Source organism: Rattus norvegicus, chromosome 5, assembly GCF_021556685.1.
Source record: "Rattus norvegicus strain SHRSP/BbbUtx chromosome 5, alternate assembly SHRSP_T2T, whole genome shotgun sequence".
In the NCBI taxonomy this organism is placed as follows: domain Eukaryota; kingdom Metazoa; phylum Chordata; class Mammalia; order Rodentia; family Muridae; genus Rattus; species Rattus norvegicus.
This window is the reverse complement of record NC_141538.1, coordinates 53028023-53050244: the sequence shown is the minus strand read 5'-3', so window position 1 is coordinate 53050244 and position 22222 is coordinate 53028023. Positions and strand designations below refer to the sequence as shown.

General features: G+C 40.0%; 1 protein-coding gene across 20 annotated transcripts in view; it reads right to left on the bottom strand.

Annotated features, from left to right (window-relative positions):
* The window catches only part of Rngtt (RNA guanylyltransferase and 5'-phosphatase), a 213557-nt gene that overhangs the window by 103580 nt on the left and 87755 nt on the right, over positions 1 to 22222 (bottom strand). For 15 of the 20 annotated variants that reach the window (XR_015619690.1, XR_015619689.1, XR_015619691.1 and 12 more), the window contains 1 exon segment: positions 11736 to 11836. Coding sequence is in view for 10 of the 20 variants with exons in the window: in XM_087548855.1 (XP_087404981.1) it covers positions 11736 to 11836 (101 nt within the window). In the remaining 10 variants the exon portion in view is untranslated. 20 annotated transcript variants of the gene reach the window in all.

The following is a 22222-nucleotide window of genomic DNA, read 5'->3' as shown; positions in this document are numbered from 1 at the left end:
AGACACAGCCAGAATACAGCAAATACAGAGGCGAATGCCAGCAGCAAACCACTGAACTGAGAATAGGACCCCCGTTGAAGGAATCAGAGAAAGAACTGGAAGAGCTTGAAGGGGCTCGAGACCCCATATGTACAACAATGCCAAGCAACCAGAGCTTCCAGGGACTAAGCTCCTACCCAAAGACTATACATGGACTGACCCTGGACTCTGACCTCATAGGTAGCAATGCATATCCTAGTAAGAGCACCAGTGGAAGGGGAAGCCCTGGGTCCTGCTAAGACTGAACCCCCCAGTGAACTAGACTGGTGGGGGGAGGGCGGCAATGGGGGGAGGGTTGGGAGGGGAACACCCATAAGGAAGGGGAGGGGGGAGGGGGATGTTTGCCCGGATACCGGGAAAGGGAATAACACTCGAAATGTATATAAGAAATACTCAAGTTAATAAAAAAAAAAATGACATCATGTAATTTTCAGGCAAATGGATGGAACCAGAAAATAAAAATCATCCTGAGCAAGATAAAAAAAAAAATAAAAAAAAAGGAAAAAAAAAGAAAAAAAAAAGAAAAATGAAGGCAATATTAGTAAGCAGTCCATCTTAGAGCATACAAATGCTCTTTGATTTAATTTGGAAAATGGTAACCTAATGTATAGTAAGATTTATGTCAACTAAGATAATTTATTTATGTATATTAAGCTATCTATAGCAAGATTAATGCATACTAAGATTTTTTAATTAAATGCATGTATGGCTTTAAAAGAAAAGCTCAAAAGAATAATTAAAGTAAACTCTGGGCATGGTAGCACATGCCTTTAATCCCAGAACTCTAAAAGCAAAAGCAAAAGCAAGCAGATCTCTGAGAGTTCAAGGTCAGCCTGGTCTAGGCCAGCTAGGGCTACATATTTAGACCTTGTCTCAAACAAGGTAGGGAGGGGAGGTTAGACCAGGGTCTGATAGTTTAGCAGCAGAATTCTGGACCTGTGACTCTGTCCATAGGACCTCTACCAAGTAATCCAAAACTACCTGTAGCTCCCATTCCAAAGGATCTGATGTCCTGGCTTCTTCAGGCTTGCACAAGCAGACAAGCAAGCAAGCAAACATACCCACACCTATAAATTTAAAAATAAACAAAGCATAGTGTCCATCACACTGTTATTTAAATTAATAAGAACCAACTTTTTAAAATTTTAAGAGAAAACCTACTACATAAGCTGAAACAAAGTAACTGTGAACTAAAGTTCCAAGGGGGTGGGAGAGGAGTTCAAAGCTAAGTAAGAACTTCAGTGAATAGAGCTAGAATATTGTAGAATGTCATATTAAGAGCCAAACTACTTGATTCTTAGACTTTTAAATAGCAATTTACTGCACATCTCAGTGTGTTAGCTTCTAGTAATTATTTTATATGTCTTTTGGGGGAACCACCCCAAACGCTAAGAATGCCATCAGATACCGTCTGAGGCCTACAGCAAGTTTCTCCATTTTGCTGTAATATATCCACCAACATATTTGAAAAGTGTGTTGACTTATGGCACTATAAAAACTTTATAACTGTTACGACCCCAAAATATCGCATTTGGGACAACAATCTGTGTTCCTGGACCATGATACCATATTGGGTTCCAGAATAAACTATTTCTTATTACTTAGAGGTAAAGCTGTAGCTACACTGTCTTACTTTCTATTGCTGTAATGAGACACCGTGACTCACTAAGTTTTTTAACAAAACTTAAAAGAGAAAATTTCAATTGGGGGTTCACAGTTCCAAAGGACTAGAGTTCATAAATATAATAGTGGGGAGCATGGTGGCAGCAGGCATGCTGCTGAAGCAAAGCCGAGAGAAAGCTCTCATCTTGAGCACAACCATAAGACAGAGAGAACACAATAGGAATGGCATGAGTCTTCTGAAACCTCCAAGCCTGCAGAGAGGAGCACACTTCCTACAAAAAGGCCACGTCTAACTCTCTTTCCCAAACACTCCTACCATCTAGGGACCAAGCATCCAAATATAAGGACCTATGGAAGAGACACTGTCATTCAAGTCAGCACATACACTAAAATTTAGTTACACTTACAGAGACTGTTTGAGGACAAGGTTGGAGTAAATATTTTAACAAAATGTACAGTAAAATGGTAGTACAAATAAAAGCTCATGAAGGATTCCTTCAAGAGTAGGAGAAGCAACGTCTTAGAGAGAGCTCTAGGCATAACATACAAGAGTGAGCAAGCAGCAGGGAAAGAATGTCTTACTTTCAAATAATAAAGATATGCATCTACTTATGAGTACAGGAAAGGGGAAGATACTAATACAAAGTTCACCTAAGTTCCAAGAAAATATGGATGAAAATGCAACTAACTCCTATGTGATCAGATACTTTTTAAGGGTCAGGTTATACAAGGAAAATAATAAAAAACAAGGGTAGAAGTAATAAAGCAACATAGTTTAGCACACTAATTCTGAGCAGAACTTAAATTATCTTGTTAAAAGGCGAGACAGGCCAGCATGATGACTCAGCAGGGAAAGATGCTAAGTCGGATGGTCTGAGTTCAAACGCTGGTACCCACATACAGACCATGCAGTGCATGTGAGCCCTCACATACAGACCATGCAGTGCCTGTGAGCCCTCACATACAGACCATGCAGTGCATGTGGGCCCTCACATACAGACCATGCAGTGCGTGTGAGCCCTCACATACAGACCATGCAGTGCGTGTGAGCCCTCACACACAGACCATGCAGTGCCTGTGAGCCCTCACATACATGTGAATAAATAACTAAATGTAATTAAAAATTTAAAAAAAGGGTTGGGGATTTGGCTCAGTGGTAGAGCGCTTGCCTAGCAAGCGCAAGGCCTTGGTTGGGTTTGGTCCCCAGCTCCGAAAAAAAGAAAAAAGAAAAAAAAAATTTTAAAAAAGACAAGAGGCTGAGCCAAGGAGGTAGTTCAGCACACGAAAAGCACCATGCCAAGTGTGATACCCAGGTTCCATCTCTAGGAACTCTAGGTCCCACACAAAGGTTGAAGGAGAGAACCAGTGCCACAGTTTGTCTTCTGACTGTCACATAGGAACTGCGTCACATGTACACTTACATTCACACATATTTAAAAATGTATAAAATGACACAGAGATAGCACAGTAGTAGTTGTAGTACAGCAGTTGCTGTTCTTACAGAGGATCTGAATCTGGTTCCTAGTACAAAGATGTTTCACAACTGCCTGTAACTCCAGCTCCAAGGAATCCAACACTTCTGGCATCGGGCACATACACGGAAATGCATGTGCCTACACATACACATTTAACATGGCTTAAATGAAATAAGAGAGGCTATATATCAAGTTAAATAAAATCACCCACATTTTACAAACACACTTTAAATTACAGAATGTTTCCTGCTGCAGCAGGAGCTAGCTCTGCATAGGCAGTAAGGACCACGGGTCATGGTAAATTTTAAGCTAGACACAGTCTGAAATCAAGAAAGGCAATGATTTAACCACTACAGAAAGAGTAAAGAGAGTTCATGGAGGTAACAGGCAAAGGTGACCAAAGCATGTACAAGACAACTCTCTTGATTAACCAAGCAACTTGCCACCATGCAAAGGTATGGTGAGCCATATTGGCCAGGCCCACAATACACTCAGAGAGTAACCAATCAATCAAGATTACCCTAGTCCCTCCATACCCCCATCCTAAGATTTATAAGATGCCATTAGGCAAGACAGACAGCACAGTATTCCCTTCCTTACGACAACCCTTTCTACTCAAGAGTTTTTCTCACTTTTCTTCAATAAATCTACACTCACTTCGTGTCTATGTTTTCTGACTCTCACTGGATGTGAGACAACAAACTTGTAAGTCACTAACGTGGGGGCTTTGGCAATTACAATCCTCTGGCAACCTAGTTTACCAGGAGCTAGGAGAGATTCTGCCACCTTTCAAAGAACCTATATCATCCCAAAAGGTTAGTCTTGGTGCTTAGGAGGAAAAAAAACCCCGTGGATTATAAATAAACTATACTTTACCACATTGTTTTCTGAAGCTATGACAGCAAACTGGGGAAACTGTTTGAGGGTTTTCAACTGGTTTGCTACTTGAAACTATGGAACTAAGTGCTGACAACCTGAGTTAAGTATAGTGCAACACAGTCACAGAAGTGTTAGGTTTGCATAGATAGGAAAAAGTAATGTTTCTGGCTTGTTATGACTCTCATACTTCCAGACTAAAGCCCAGAATCAAATATCTGAGGGGGTTAATTTTTTGGTTGTTTGTTTTGTTATTTTTCACTGGGTCTTACGGTAGGGGGAAGAGGGAGGACTTAAGGGGCTAATAGAAAGGAAATACAGGAAACAGCCACATGGACTGGTCAATATCAGTGTGTTTATAAGCTAGCTGGTCAGTAATGCCCACCACCCTCATACTAACCCATCATTTTGGACATGGAAACGGACCATGTCTTTCTGATTGCTCTTTCTCAATCTGTGCCAATCAGTTTAAAGTTCTAGCTTTTGAGCATTCATCTTACCAGCCAGTATAATAAACTATTTCCTAATAAAAGTAATGTTGGAGTTGTTTCTTGGGCTAGAATGCCTCTTATAGACTCACATAGTGCAGGCTGGCCTTTAACTTCTCATCCTCCTGCCTCTACCTCTCTAGTGCTGGGGTTTATAGATGAAAACCCACTCATAGAGACAAAGGCAGCTAGTTTACATTAAGAACTTTCCTTGAGCCCAGGATCTCAAACTTCCAGCCTTAGAATGCTGCAATCTAACACCACAAAAACGCTGCCCCATGCCAGGACCCAACCCTTTGCCAGAACAGAACTGAGATCAAACAGCACCACCCTAATTTGTATGATGTTGATTCACAAGAACACAAACTGGACTCTTCTCCTTTGCATCACATCAATTACCTTCCAAGAAATCACATAAAAAAAACTCACCCCATCTGGGTGTTTATCCCAAATAGGAACCTCTCCGTCCATTATTCAAAGTTCTAGTGGGACTCTAGTTCTGGATCACCCTCTGCCCTCTTTGAAGATTTCACCAAAAAGTGGCTTCCTATTTTGGTGTAAAGGGTAACAGGACCGGAGGCACAGTCTACTACAGAACGTAAATGGTCAACTGCCTGGCAATGTGTGTTAATTGGGACTAGAGGGACACAAAGACCAAAGGCTTTTTGATTGGATCTGAGGCCTATTCCACAAGAAGGAAATGTATGCATGGCACTGTAAACCTAGTCAAAAGCCCATAGCTTAGAAGGAAAGTCACAGGCCCTACAGTGGAACCTATTACTACTGCTAAATATTTATAACAATGCACAGAAATTAGTGTTTCTCTCAAAATCAGACAGTGAGTGTCAAGACTCAAAAGTACTCAACAATAAGTAGCTGTTTAATACCTAGCCCTAAATAGGAAGTCTGAATCAACAACTCCAGACTCAGAGAACACAGAAGAGTTCGTTAAGAGAACACAGAAGAGAGGTTGGCGCTCAGTGGTAGAGCGCTTGCCTAGGAAGCGCAAGGCCCTGGGTTCGGTTCCCAGCTCCGAAAAAAAGAACCAAAAAAAAAAAAAAAAAAAAAAAGAAAAAAGAAAAAAGAAAAAAAAGAGAACACAGAAGAACATTAAGAGGTGGAGGACAGAGAGGAGTATTGTGAAATACTGGATTTGGACACAACATGTTTACATTCATGAACTTACATCAGTTTTGATGACCTGTACAAGATTGGCACAGGCATGCACGCACACACACGTGCATGAACACACACACACACACACACACACACACACACACAAGCACACATTACATGGCAATTACTACTGTTACTAAGCATTCTTTATAATACATTATAGATTCTAGAACACAGCAAAATAAAATAAAGGCTTCTCCCTATACAGTTTATCATTCAGCTATATACTCTTGCTGACTCAATTCTCTCATATATAAGGTCTTTTTTCAACATTATGAATATGCTACCAACAGAGTACTTTTCAGGCAGTAATACCAGTTCAAATAAGCAAATAAATAAATACATACATACATACATACATACATACATACATACATACATACATACCTAATCACTCTAAGTAAATCTAAGCAAAGGAAAAAGATCACAATAGTCAGCAAGGACATTGTGAGGAAGACTAGGTCTCTCAACATATCCCAGGCTGTCCCTGAACTCCCAGAGCTCTGCCTACCTGTCTCTTGAGTGTTGGGATTAAAGGTATGTGCCATCACACCCACTGGAGAAGATATTTTTGTACAAGAAGCATTTTGGTTCCTACTAAGCCCAAGCTTCTCATCTTCTGATGCAGAGATATATAAGAAACATACCTAGGCCCCTGATGAGAAGAGGCCAGAGTCCTCTTGAAGAAGGGCCCAGCGATACTGTCACAAGTATGTAGTATAAACTGGAGGGAGCAGGCTACAGTTATAGGCTATATCTGGCCTGTACCTAGCTTTGAAAATAAAGCTTCATTGAAACCACTGCCCTGCTCCTAAAGACAGACTTAGTCCATGTTAAATTTTGCACTACAGTGGCAGAATGGAATGGTTAAAACAGAGTAATGTATAGACTAAACCTATATTCACTATCTGGCCTTTTAAAATGTAGTACTCTTACTGTAAATCCTGCAACAACTTTTAGACTGACAGCATTTACGAGTAACTGGACACAGATGGAAATGATGACGGGGACACACACACACACACACACACACACACACACACACACACACGAGAGAGAGAGAGAGAGAGAGAGAGAGAGAGAGAGAGAGAGAGAGAGAGAGAGAGACGGAGATGGAGAGAGAGAGAGAGAGAGAGAGAGAGAGAGAGAGAGAGAGAGAGAGAGAAGGGTGGGGAGAGAAAGTGTGAGGCACCAGCACCAGGACACTTGAAAATTACCAGATACTCACTTTAAACAGATAGATACTAATTGCCAAGGGCAACAATGTCAGCCTATTCACCTAACTAAACAGAGAAGTTGGAGTGGTCTGGTAATGAACTGGTTTGTGATACAAGAACAAAGTTCTGTCATTTGCAGGAAGGACAGAAACGGAAAGCAGCATATTAAGTGAAACACAACACAGAAAGGTGAGTACCAATATAAGAATCAATTCCACAGAAGTCAGGGTACTAATTACCAAAAAACAGGAAGAGGAAAGGGGAAAAAAAGAGGCAGAGAAACCGGTTAATGGAAAGCTATAATTTCATGGAAAGAAGAGTGTTATACAAATCAAAGGGGTTTGACCACAGATAACAATATTGAATTATGTATTTAAAAGGTGAGAAAACAGGCTTTTGTAAGTTTTCACAATGAGGAAATGCTTACCCTGATTTAAGCATTACACAATGTATGCACTGCTGAAACATATGAAGCCCAGTTATTCATAGGGCAAAATGTTTGTGATTTCATCTATCAAGTAATAAACAAACAAACAAAAACAAACCTAAGTGGAGTAGAATTTGTGCTTATTTCTGTTACTGGATGCATAAGAAAGAAATACTTGGCAACTGGAAGAATTTTGACATTGGCTCTCTGACCCTTAGAGTCACATTTTAGGAAAAGCCAAATGAAGGCCCTACAACTTACCTGCCCTACCCAAAAGAATAAACCAAAAGTGAGACAGCATCCTCAAAGGAACTGCAGAAACCAATACCACCAAAGGCATAGAATGATCATGAGTTATCACAGTTTAATTAGGCTGTTAATCCAATCGCATGCAGACCTCTAGATCTTTAGTAAGGCAAATTAACACAGCCTCTGCAATCTTTTGTAAAAATGTAAATTAGCAAGTTCTTGAGTTTCTCTATCAACCTGCAATAGCATTAGATGCCTGCCTTAATCTGGTACGATACAGCCACAGCTATGGTTCTCCTGCTCTAGGCAACAGCGTGACTCTTTCTAAGAAAACATGTATTCCTTATGTCACAAACAGCAGTCCAAACGACAGACATAAACTATTTTATTAAATTCCAACAGGAGGAATTTCAGGGTCCAGAGGCCATTTGCTCTGTACATAACAAGGCCCTGCCTGGAACTGCTGTCACATGTGCATGTCCGTCTTCTCATCAGCTGCAGACACATGGATTGTTTGCACCTTCCTCTGACCTTACTGAACAATGCTGCCAATAAAATTAAAGTTAATTGTTAATAGAAACAGCTTTTATTTCTCTAAGAGTATATATAGCTGGGTCATTTGGTTGAGTCCATACTTTGCACGTTGAGGAACAGCTAACCCAAATGAAAATACGTGCCTCAATACGTGAAGGCTTTCCTTTTACACTCCCATCATCATTTACTAAGGCCTTTTTAATTTTTTTTTTTTCAAAAACATGGTCTTTGCAGTGATTTGAAAAGAAAAAAGTTCCAATGGGCTCATGTATTTGAACACTTGGTCCCCAATGGTGACTCTGTTTGGGAAGGTCATGGATCACTGGAGGCAGACTTTGAGAATCTATACCATTGCCGACTTCCAGTTTGTTTTCTTTGTGGGGTACCAACAACAACAACAAAAATGTAATCACCCAGCTTCCTGCTCCAACCACCCGCAGCCATCAGACACCCACCACTATGGATTGGAACCATGAGCCGAAATAAAATTTGTTCCTTCAGTTGCTTCTACTCCTATGATAACCACAGCAAAAGAAATGTAACTAATATAGTCTCTGTCTTAGGGTTTCTATTCCTGCACGAACATGACCAAGAAGCAAGAGGAAACAGTTTATTCAGCTTACACTTCCACATTGCTGTTCATCACCAAATGAAGTCAGGGCTGGAACTCAAGAAGGTCAGGAAGCAGGAGTTGATACAGACACCATGGACACCAATGAATTTTTATTTGGTAACTTGAGGTTTTTTTTCTTTTCTTTTCTTTTCTTTTTTATTTTTTTCTCTTCTCGGAGCTGGGGACCGAACCCAGGGCCTTGCACTTGCTAGGCAAGCGCTCTACCACTGAGCTAAATCCCCAACCCCGTAACTTGAGTTTTTAAAGTGCTGTCTTAGTCCAGGTTTCTATTCCTGCACAAACACCATGACCCAGAAGCAAGGTGAGGAGGAAAGGGTTTATTCAGCTTACACTTCCAACATTGCTGTTCATCACCAAAAGATCTTGGAGGCAGGAGCTGATGCAGAGGCCATGGAGGGATGTTACTTACTGGCTTGCTTCCCCTGGTTTGCTCAACTTGCTTTCTTATAGAACCCAGGACCACCAGCCCAGGGACAGCACCACCCACAATGGGCTGGGTCCTCCCCCCTTGATCACTAATTGAGAAAATGCCTTACAGCTGGATCTCATGGAGGCATTTCCTTAACTGAGGCTCTTTTCTCTGTGATGGCTCCAGCTTGTGTCAAGTTGATAAATAAAACAAGCCAGTACAGTCTCTTTGAGCAAATTACAATTATATGCATTTAAAAAGAGAAATTTAACAGGGACAAGAATCAAAGAGGAAATGGTTCACGGAGAACCCTGAATTTACACAGTACACCAAGTAACAGGTAATTCTACAGGAGTGGCAAGGAGGAAATATGGTCTTTTAAATCCATTTACAAGGAAACAACAGAAACAGTAGCAAATACTTAAATATATCTATCATGTAACTAGGTCTAAATATTTTACACATTTATTCCCAAGCAAGTCCTCCGAGACCAATGATTTGTGGTGGTTTGAATGAGAATACAGGCTAGTGTATACCAGTTGGTAGAACTGTTTAGGAAGGATTAGGAGGTGCAGCCTTATTAGAAGAGATGTCCCAGGTGGGGTAGGGATGATACAGGGTGGGAATGAGCTTTCAAAAGCCCACACAGGCCTCTTCAAAATTGGATGAAACAACCCAAATTGGATACAAGAGCTAACCAAATATTATAAATATAGGATTAGAGAAAAGAATATTAGTAATGACAGAATTTAATGAATTTTACTTTCTTGTTGGAATCTTACTTGCCAGTGTGCTGGAGAGATGACTTAGCAGTTAACAACACTTGCTACTCCTGTGCAGAGCCAGGTTCAGCTCCCAACATCCCTATGGCAGGTCACAAGGACCTAACCCCAGTTACAGAGCATTCATTCAATGGCCTCTTCTGACTTCCTCAGGTATCAGGCATGCATGTGGTACACATATATAGATTAGACTCTCACACATACACATAAAACAAAAATAAAATCTCCATTAGTTCTAGGCCAGCCTCGCTACAGAGAACGCCTCTCAAAACAGCAAAGCAAAGTAAAACATATGTTTCTAAATAATCATAAACATCTCTGTTTTTGGAAAAACTGCCCCTCCAAAATAATCTCTGTCATACACTGTTTCACAAGTGGAACATCTTCCATAAGTCTTTGTTCTTGCTTACTGGAATACAGACTCAATAGCTAACTGGCAAGACCAGATATTCCATCAGAAAACAAAACAAAACAAAACAACCTTGAATCAATATTTACCAAACATTTATACAAAGTAAGTTATTTTCATAAACAGCCTACTAATCGTGCCAATGTGCCTTTGTACATACAGCCTGTTGCTATAGTCTAAAATTCTCTATACAGGACAGCTAGACAGATCAGCAGGTAAAGGTTCTGGCCACAAAGACTGGATGACCTGCAGACCCACATGTTTGAAGGAAAGAACTGACTTCTACAAGTTCTCCTCTGAAAACTGTACAGAGAAACACACACAAACATGCATGCAATAAATAACCTATTTATGGAGTAGAATCAGACAAAGAGACTTAAACATGAACTCAGGAGCTAGAGAAAATTAACTAAGTTTTGCTATTAAGACCAATGGCAAATTAAGTCCCAAAACTTTAAGCGCTTTAACATTAAAAAGTAGCATTAATGTACATTATTAACTAACTACCTTCCTTTACTTAGGATTCACTAGGCTATGCAACATCCCTTTCTAAATATACACATTCTCTAAAAGACTAATATTAATCTGTGAGTCTGGACTTTTGCAGTCTCCATTACCCACGTTTTACCTTCTATAGACAAAGTAAATTCCAATGCTGTGCGCTGCAAAGTAGATTTGCTACCACCACCCACACTTCCTCTTCAATTTTTCCTCAATTAAGCATTTCCTATTATGTTATATTTGATTTGATTAATAAAAAGTTCTTAAAATTTGTGAGACAGAGTGAAAACAAGGTTTTGAAAATACAAACATATTCCCACTAAAGCATCCTTTACAATAGTCAACAGCTATAAGAAAATAGGCAGTGAATGAAAACATTAATGATTATGAAAACGTCAAGTCAATAATTAAAAACTTCCCCGAATAAAGTATAGCCAAATGCCCTTTGAATGAAAAACCCCACTGATTCAGTATCTGACTATAAAACTAATGATCTCATATGCAGAATTTGATAAGATTTTTATTAATGTCTATATTTTATATTGAAAACTATTTAAAATTTGAAAAAAATTTTTGTTGACTATCTTAGGAATGTACAAAAAATAAATGATACATGAAAATGAGATACATATGGAAAATATATAATATTTTACTTTCTTTTTTGGAGTAATATAAAACAGCCTACAGAGAGTAAAGTCTTATGAAATAAGATTTCATGTAAATCTGGCGGGTGGTATGGGGGAAACCTCGTGAGGATAACCACATGTGGTGACACAGGTCTGTAATCCTAATACTTGGAAAGCAATAAATCTTAAATTCAGGAATAACTGGAGTTGCAAAGACCAGACTTCAAGAACTAAACAAAATCCCTATTTGGACCTGGAGTCCACACTTACCCTTCTCCTCCCATTCTTGTTATCTTAAGTCGAAAGTCCACAGAATTTAGGCTGGGAGGTTTCCATTTCAAAATGTCATCACATCGACCAGGTTTGTATTTCTAAAGTGGATTAAAATAAAAGCAATTAGTAAGAAGCTAAAATTTAGAGTTTAATTCATTAAACATATTGTTACTTTTTATTAAGCAAAATTGCTACTTTTTATTTTCATTTTGGTATTTTTAATGTATTTGTTTGTCTGGTTTTTTTTTACTTGTGTAAGATGTGTACATGCCAAAGCTTATGTGTGGTGATCATACAGAATTTGCAGGCTAATAGGTCTTAAGAAATTCCTTTTCCCAAAGCCTGGCATTTAGATGAAACCTAGCATCCTCTCAGGCACACACCTTCCCTCAGCTTCTCTCCCTATATAACCCAGTCATTTTGACTATGTGGGATCTTGGCCTCTTGGCTCATTCAGGCCTTCCCCTCTCCCATTCCTCTCTCTTCTCTATCTCTCATCAACCTCCACTCGCTACCTCACCCACCTCAACCCAGCTCATGGCCAGGTTCAGTCTGGACCCTTCAAGATGTCTCTGACTAAATTTTCCCTAATACCTACAATAAACCTACTCTACCATATCTAGGAGCAGTCATGTCCTCATTTTTTTTCATCCATAAATGGCATAATGAGTTCCTTCCCAAAGGATCCAGCCACTCCACACCAAGCTACTGATTTGACTGTCCTAAAATATGTATGGATCATTGGTTTCTGCTGATTTCTGCCATCCACTAAATCTAGAGTCCAACTCTTCAGCTGCTTCTTTCCTGTTGCCCCTCCTCCTCCTCCTCCTCTTCCTCTTCCTCTTCCTCTTCTTCCTCCTCCTTCTCTGTATATGTCTCTTTGGCTCTTACAGTCTGCTATGCCCTCCTGGGGTATCTCTCTATGCCCTCCATGTGAGCACAGCCTTTTTAAAGACAGTTACCAGGTTCCTTCTTATAAGAACTTTCCCAACACCCTCTCCTAGTCTCCATAGGAGCTGTCTGCTCTGCCTTTTCAGCTGCTTTCTAATCTCCTCTTCTACTGGATAAGTGTCACCCCAGAGGTGCCTGCTTTGTCTACTATTAACTACAAATGCCACACCAATGTGCTAGGAAACTCCATTCACCCTACTAAGGCCACTGTTGTTGGGAGCGATGCCCTTGAAACCCTCCATTATTGATGTTATTATTATGGTTAGTGTTAAGTATAACTGGATTCATGGAAAAATTCTCAGCCAGCTGCAGAAGACTAATACAAAACTGGTGGTCAGGATGAATAATGATATAATAAGAAATACACCTTGCTGAGAAATACATCTGATGTCAAGATACCCAATGTGATGACCTGTAACCTTTCTGAAAAACCAACATCCTGCTGACTAATGATATGACAAACCTGTGACCATCAACATCAGGTGATTCCCTGACCACACGAATACTGTGTCCTTGGCCTGCGTAAATGTTTCATACTTCCCCCCTCCCTCTGTTACCCCTGTTATGGTATAAATTCAGCCTTGGGAAAAAATAAAATTGTCGCCTTGATCAGACTCTTGTCTTGGTGTCCTTCTTCGTGTCTCTTGTCCCCCATTCTCTTCCAGGTACCCTCAGCAGCCTCATTAACACACTGTCACCTGTAAAGGGATGCCTTTCCCCTATGATGTAGTACATCTCTCTGACAAGTCTCTCGTTTCCCACGGAGACATCTGGAATTCTTGACCACTGGCATTTATATTCCATAGGCCTTTGTTCTCAGCTCCTTCTGCAGCTGCCTACAGTCCCAAAGCTTCTATAAGCCTATCTGGATCACTACACTGTTTTTCAGGACCCTCCAGTACAGTCTTGTTTTCTGACTCATTCTCCTTTTCTCCTTGAACTCAATCGCCTCTGAGGAATCCAAGGTTTTATTAACACTTCACTGTTACTACAGTTTGTCTTCAATACAGATCAGTGACCAAAGATCAATATACTACATTTCCAAGTTCTCTCCTATGGAAACAACTTCTGCTACCACACAAACGAACGATCCCAAACTCTCTTACATCTAGACTTGCTCTGCTTTACACTATCAAAGGTATCTTATCTCTAAGATTTTTCCAATTTCCCACTCTCAAAAATCTTTCACTTCTATGATTTTTTTGCTCTCTGCCTCAAAAAAAGTAATTTTTAAGAATATGCTATAAACTATTTCAGAATTTGTAGGTTCATTAGGTATGATTTAAAAATCTATAATAAAATTAAACTTAAAACTTATAACAAAGAATTACAGTTTAAAGATCCATACATAGGTAACCTTAATTTGCTATAGCATACTATGTGTGTGACTAAATTCTTGTTTAGCATACACTGTATAGGTAGCTTGGATTTTTGACTAAAAAATATATCTACCAAAAAGTAAATGTTTTAACAGGAACCATGTGGCTCACATCCATCTCGGCTGATGACATGCAATTCAACTTCACTACATTCCTGTGTAAGAGGACTCCACGGTATAAGCCAACTGAGGAAGCACCTCTAACGTCTCAGTTCTACTGAGCCCTTGGTTTATCACTCTACCTACTTTCTAGACTGAGGAGGCAACCACAAAGGTCTGTACGATATTTTGGATTAGTACGGATTTTCCTAACGTTATAAAGATATGCTCAGGCTAAAAGTAATTGACTTAAGATAGATGTCCAGCCTCTCTCTCTGTCTTTGCTCACTTTGCGAAGCTTCAGCTATTTGGATAAACTGAGTCATATAAGACTGTGACATTCTATAATGGTACATGATAAAATAATCAATATAGGTTTTCAGTCTCTTTGTGGACTGTATTTATTTATAGTCTAGTAAAGTTCCCAGTTTCCCATGAACTGTTCACAGTATAAAGTTTTAATTTTATGCTAAAGGATCTTTAGTTAAATATTCAGCTCACATATTTAAAGCTCAACCTTAATAGGAATAAAGCTGTAAAGACCCAACAAAGAAAGAGAACTTCAGATCAATTTCTCTTATGAATATCGATGCCAAAATATGCAATAAAATTTTTGCAAACCAATTCCAAGAACACATCAAAACGATCATCTATCATGACCAAGTAGGCTTCATCCTAGGGATGCAGGGATGGTTCAATATATGGAAATTCATCAACGTAATGCACTGTGTAAACAAACTCAAAGAAAAAAACCACATGATCATCTCATTAGATCCCAAGAAAGCATTTGACAAAATTCAACACCCTTTCATTTTAAAAGTCTTGGGAGGATCAGGAATTCAAGGCCCATACCTAAACATAGTAAAAGCCATATATAGCAAACCAGTAGCTAATATTAAACTAAATGGAGAAAAACTTGAAGCAATCCCACTAAAATCAGGGAGTGGACAAGGCTACCCATTCTCTCCCTACCTATTCAATATAGTACTTGAAGTCCTAGCCCGAGCAATAAGACAACAAAAGGAGATCAAAGGGATACATATTGGAAAGGAAGAAGCCAAAATTTCACTATTTGCAGATGATATGATAGTATACTTAAGTGACCCCAAAAGTTCCACCAGAGAAACTACTAAGCCTGATAAACAACTTCAGCAAAGTGGCTGGATATAAAATTAACTCAAACAAATCAGTAGCCTTCCTCTACTTAAAGAATAAACAGGCTGAGAAAGAAATTAGGGAAATGATGCCCTTCAAAACAGCCACAAATAATGTAAATACCTCGGTGTGACTCTAACCCAGCAAGTGAAAGATCTGTAGGACAAGAACTTCAAGTCTCTGAAGAAAGAAATTGAAGATGATCTCAGTCTCCCATACTCATGGATTGGCAGGATTAATTTTGTAAAAATGGCCATCTTGCCATAAGTAATCTACGGATTTAATGCGATCCCCATCTAAATTCCAACTCAACTCTGCATAGAGTTAGAAAGAGCAATTTGTAAATTCATTTGGAATAACAAAAGAAAACAGGATATCGAAAACTATTCCCAACAATAAAAGAATATCTGGGGAAACCACCACCCCTGACCTCAAGCTATATTACAGAGCAATCATGATAAAAACTGCATGATATTAATACAGAGACAGGCAGGTAGATCAATAGAATAGAACTGAAGACCTATGGTTACCTAATGATCTTTGGCAAAGGAGCTAAAACCATCCAGTGGAAAAAAAGATAGCTTTTTCAACAAATGGTGCTGGTTCAATTGGAGGTCACCATGTAGAAGAATGCAAATCAATACATTCTTATGGCCCTGTAGAAAGCTCAAGTCCAGGTGGATCAAAGACCTCCACATAAAACCAGATGCACTGGAACCAACAGAAGAGGAAATGGGGAAGAGCCTCAAACACATGGGCACTGGGGAAATTTTCCTGAACAGAATACCAATTGCTTATGCTCTAAGATCAACAATTGACAAATGAAACCTCATAAAATTGCAAAGCTTCTGTAAACCAAAAGACACTGTCATTAGGACAAAACGGCAACCTACAGATTGGGAAAAGATCTTTACCAATCCTACATCTGATAGAGGGTTAATATCCAATATATGCAAAGAACTCAAGAAGTTAGACTCCAGAGAACAAAATAACCCTATTAAAAATGGGGTACAGAGCTAAACAGAGAATTCTCAACTGAGGAATAGCAAATAGCCAAGAAGCACCTACAGAAATGTTCAACATCCTTAGTCATCAGGGAAATGCAAATCAAAACACCCCTAAGATTCCACCTGACACCAGTCAGAATGGCTATGATCAAAAACTCAAGTGACAGCAGATACAGACAAGAATGTGGAGAAAGAGGAACACTCCTCCATTGTTGGTGGGATTGCAAACTGGCACAACCACTCTAGAAATCAGTCTGGAGGTTCCTCAGAAAACTGGACATTACACTACCTGAGGACCCAGCTATACCACTCCTGGGCATATATCCAAAAGATGCTCCAACATTTAACAAAGACACGTGCTCCACTATGTTCAAAACAGTCTTATTTATAATTGCCAGAAGCTGGAAAGAACCTAAGTGTCTTTAAACAGAGGAATGGATATAGAAAATGTGGCATTTACACAATGGAGTACTACTCAGCTATCAAAAACAATGAGTTCATGAAATTCTTAGGCAAATGGATGGAACTAGAAAATATCATCTTGAGGTAACCCAGTCACAAAAGAACACATATGGTATGTACTCACTGATCAGTGGATATTAGCCCAAAAGCTAATCTCAGAATACCCAGGATACAATCCACAGACCATATGAAGCTTAAGAAGGAGGAGACCAAAGTGTGGATGCTTCAGTCCTTCTTAGAAGAGGGAACAAAATACTCACAGGAGGGAGAGGGTGGGAGGAACTTGGGAGGAAGAGAGGAGAAGCAGGAAAAAGGGGCGGGGGATAGGACCAGATACAGGACGAGAAGGATGACATACAGAGGATCAGGAATTTGAACAGAGGTGTGTAGCAATGGGGGATGGGGACCTGGGGGGTAGCCACCAACAGGTCCCAAATGCCAAGAAAGCAAGAGGCTCCCAGGACCCAACAGGGATGAGCTGAGCCAAAATGCCCAGGAAAGGGGAGGGAGAACCTGTAGTGACCATATCCAGAGGTTAGGCAAGGGTCCTGGTTGGGGGATGGGGCCACCCACTCATTTCCAAATTTTTAATGCAGAATTGCTCCTGTCTAAAGGAAATATGGAGACAAAGTGTGGAGCACAGACTGAAGGAAAGGCCATCCAGAGACTGCCCCACCTGGGGATCCATCCCTTATACAGACCCAGACACTATCGCATGGGGGGACACACTACACCCTCATAGAAGCAGGGGGAGGGAAGATGGGATAAGAGGTTTCTTGAGGGGAAACCAGGAAAGGGGATAACATTTGAAATGTAAATAAATAAAATATACAATTTAAAAGAAATCCTGGTCTTGTAAAAGCTACTAACTTGTTATAAACTAATAAAGGTAACTAAGACAGCAAGCAAGTTGTGGTCTTAGTCATGCCAAGGACAGATGTAATCCGTTTAGCAAAGAGTTTTACTTACTTTCCTGTGTATGTTGCCAAGGTTAAGCCTAAAGCGAATAAGTAAAAACAAATTGTTTTAATTCAGGTATACTTAATAGGTGGTCCTTACACTCTTCAGAGATCTGCTGCATATGGCACTTAAAAGGTTTAACTTAAAAAAATGTTCCCATGATAGACAGAAATGCCAGCTCTAGAAGCAACCCTAAGGTCTCCAAAGATGATGGATGACTCTAAACTCTTTTAACTTTACTTCTGTCCCTAGTCTGTATCTATTCCCGCAGATTTCTAATCAACTGTAGATTGCGCTAACAGTGCCTGCAAACAGCAAGCCCAGTCAGTGGTCCTTGGAGCCTGCATCCTAGACCTCACTGATGCTGCCTGCACTCCCTAGAGCTCCAGGTGTCCTGCAGAAGGCACCTGAGCAGCAAGGGAAACAGGTGTCCTCCAGCCTGCACCCCTCCCCCAGTTCTTTCACCATCATTCCAACGATCCAGATAATGATGCATGCCTCAATTTCAGCCAAAAATATTCATACAAGAGACTACGTAACCCTTAATAATCAACAAGAAGGGTGGAACATTAAATCTCAAGAAATTCCTTTCCTCAAAGTCTGCCAATTAGACAAAAGCCAGCATTCCCTCAGGACTTAAAGATAATTCCTACTTGCTAAAAGGAGCCCTTCACCTTATCTCTGGCAAAAGAGACATGGCTCCTCCAGTAACCTATGCCTGTGGTACCTGTTTAACATCTCTGAGACTGGCCACCAGACTCTCTCAAGTCATCCCGGCTGGCCTAGCCCACCTCCCACCCTCAAGCTCTCCACCCCTGAGCTTCACTTCCATTCCTCCTGCCTCTAATCCCTGATGCCTCAGCTGTTTTGGCTATGTGCCCTCTTGGTTCCTGCAAGGTCTCTTGGGCTCTTGGTCAGTGGCTCCTCTCTTAGCTCTCCTCTCTCCTCTTTCCCTCTCACTCCCTCCCCCTCTCATGGCCCTGAAGTTCAGTCTGGACCCTTCCAGCTGTGCTCTCCCTCACATCTACAATAAAAACCTTCTCCTCAACCATGCCTAGGACGGTAATGTCCTCATTTTCTTCACTCACAGGAGCAGTTCCCTCCTTACACCATGTGGATTACAAGGACTAAATAATGACTTATTATAATAAATTAAAAAGATCTGCCTAAGGGGAAAACTACAATATATAAAGTTAAGCAGTGATTTTGATTGTCTTTCTGTTTGTTTAAGGCAAGACTTAAGTATCTTAGCCTGGTCCCCAACTTGATACCTCTCAATATAGTAACTTGTATTTCTTCATTTATGTAATTAAAATCTGAATGCCTTCTTTGCCAAAGGGTTCAAATATTGTACTCCCGACTGCTTTTGGTGTGTGTGTGTGTGTGTGTGTGTGTGTGTGTGTGTGTGTGTGTGTGTGTGTTCTCTGAGGGGAAGTGGGTTTTTGTGTGCATGCACATGGTGCACATGTGTAGAAACAGAGGTTAGCATCTGGTTTTCTTACTGAGTTTGAGTCCGCTGGCTAGCTGACTCTCACTATTCTGCCTTTCTAATGCTAGGATCTCAAGTATGGGCCACTATACCCAGGCCATGGTTACTGTTTCAGACAAGGTATCATGAAAGTCAGCATAGCCTCAAAATTCTCTATGTAGCTATAGATGGTTCTGAACTCCTAAGCCTGCTCCCATCTCCCAAGACTCAAATCATTAGCCATCCTTTTCCTACTTTTTTTTTGGGGGGGGGGGGGATTGTGAGTGGAGTGAAATTCATCATATAGCCAAAGTTGACCTTGAAATGACAATACTCATCCACTGAGTGCTAGGCACTGACACGCCCACTTTCTGTGCATTTTCTTAATTAATCTTTCTTCCTTTTCTTTCCTCTTATTACCACCCCTCCCCGCCCTTCATTTGTTTTTAGGATACTGGAGGTATTTAAACACAGGGTCTCTCAGATGCTAACTCCAATAATGAGCCACCTTCCCCTCCCAACCCTTTATTTACTATTCATTTGAGGTAAGAGTCCTACTCCATTGCCCAAACTGGCCTTGCTTTTGATACTCCTGCCTCTGGCTCCAGAGTGCCTGAGATTACAGACCTGTGCCATCTGAATTGGCCTTAACATTTTATTTTGCTAAGCAAACTTTTGTTATAATTAAGTTAAATTAGCTACTTTTAGGGCTAAAAAGCTGGCCCAGCCATCAAAAGCTAGGATTACAATCGAAAATATAAAAATAGTCATTTGTAAATTACATAATTATAATTATGTTTAGTTTACTCCCTGTTAAAGGAATTACTTTCCTAAAGTCACTAGAATTCTCTACTATTTTCTTAAAGACATTTCATAATTTTAGTTATTTTTAGGTAGACAATCCATTTTCCTATTTCTTTGTTTCTATGGTGAGACCAGGGGACCAGGGAGATCTCACACCGACTAAAGGCACTAGCCATGCACGCCTGGCATACTCTTAGGTGGATCCGCTAAAGTCAACCTCAATGTGTGGTGATACACACTTCATGATAGCCAGAAATAAATCTCTTCAGACTTTTGCATAGAGTTTTCTTAGTGCTGAAACTGAAATATATTTCCAATTGTCAACTCATCTCTCAAAATAATATAATAAAAAAATTTAATTAATTTTGCTAATTAAGGCTATTTGATAGAAATCTCACAAAATAGGCCATGAAGTGACAAAGAAAATAAGAAAGTGAGTCGTACCTTCAGAAAAACTTAGCTGAAAGTTCAAACAGCAAGCCCCGTGTTCCGTAATGCCCCTGTCTAGAGCACAGCCCTGGCCAAAGGGGTTCACACTAAGAAACAAATCATGATTTACAAATCATGATGCCTATTTGTTTTTATGGTGTTTGAAAAATTACAACAACAGAAATAAATTTTAGAAATCTTTTCTCAGTCTCCAAAATAATAAGGGCCAAGATATTATATTAAAAGGGTTAAGACTTTTGAAAATAAATACGTTTGAAACACAAAATCTTTCTGAACATTTGAAACAAGCATACATATACTCTAGTGTACAATAATAAGTAAATTGTAAGTATACTGAATTCGCCCACTTGTACTCAGATTAAAATCATTATCAAAGTTCTAGTTAACTGATGATTATGATATCTAGTCTATAAGCAAACCTGATTTTAACAAGTAAGCGGTTTAAAAAAGAGAAACTGAAGAACACTTGTGTTTGGCTACAACCCCAATATAACCTGAGATGTCTGTCATCTCTTAATGAAGCAGCAATCCAATCCACATAAATATTAGAAATACTAAAATATGAAGAGGAAATGCTTATTAAAACATAGCAGAGCTTCTGTTCAAAATGCAGTTTAGTATGGCCATAAAGCAAAAATATATCAAAACTAGACTGAGGGAGAACTGACATATAGTAGTTTTCTTTTTTTTCTTCAACCAGAGGCGGTCCCAGGAGAGTTGACAGTACTGGAAAACACTGGAGTGAGCAAGGTGCATTACTGCCACCTAGTGGCACAAGCCAGAGACAGCGCTACAGTCCCTACATTGCCCAGGACAGCAGGGCCAAAGAAACTGAACCATAAAGTCAGTGACAGTAACAGCAAAGAAAGTACTATAATGCTTAATTCCAGTTTGGCTCTACTAACTTAATAATGTTAAGGATGTTTAAAGTGTGGGCTTCATTTCTCATTTGTAAAAATACAGCCATAGCATTTTGCTTGCCTAAAATAAGGTATCTAGGCCAAAGTTATATGACCCTCTACAGTCTCCAGTTAACAATGTTTGGAAACACCCTCCCAGGTTTGCCACATGACACTGTCTTCATCTACCCTCTCACCACTCGCTGGTACTCCACCCTTTAGTTTAAACATGCCCTTCACTCCCTTTACAACAAACAAACGAACAAAACTGGTTTTTACCATAAACCACTCTCCTAGAAGACTCTGAATATAGCCATAAAAATTACTCCAAAATCTTCATTTCTAGTCCTAGTTACTTTCAAAGAAGCCTAGAAGCTCCTTTATAAATATGAATACATCAAGCACCAGTCTAACCCCTCAGGCAGCATCCTAGGGTTTAAATCTGCAATGGAGTCACTCACTACCCGTCCCATCTTGATCAACAGGACCTCCTCCCGACTCCAGTCAGACTTCCTACACAGAGCACTCTTCAGGCTCTGTCACTTCTGCACTCAATTAGTCCCAGGAGTTTCCTTCTCTACTGTGATAACCCCAGCTGCTATCCCTAGAGCCAACGGGCCCTGTCAATGTAGCTGATCCCCACAGCGGTGAGCTGGTTGACTAACTAGGAGTCAAGCTTCTGAAGCCAACAGAAAGGCCCCCAATCTAGGCTTGTCTCCTCGGGTTTTCCTTTTCTCTACAGTCTTTATATGAAATAATAAAGACAATAATAATGTCTAATAACTATCATTTACTGTATATTTTCCTACCAACCACAGGTGCTAAGTGCACAGGTGCTAAATCACAGGATT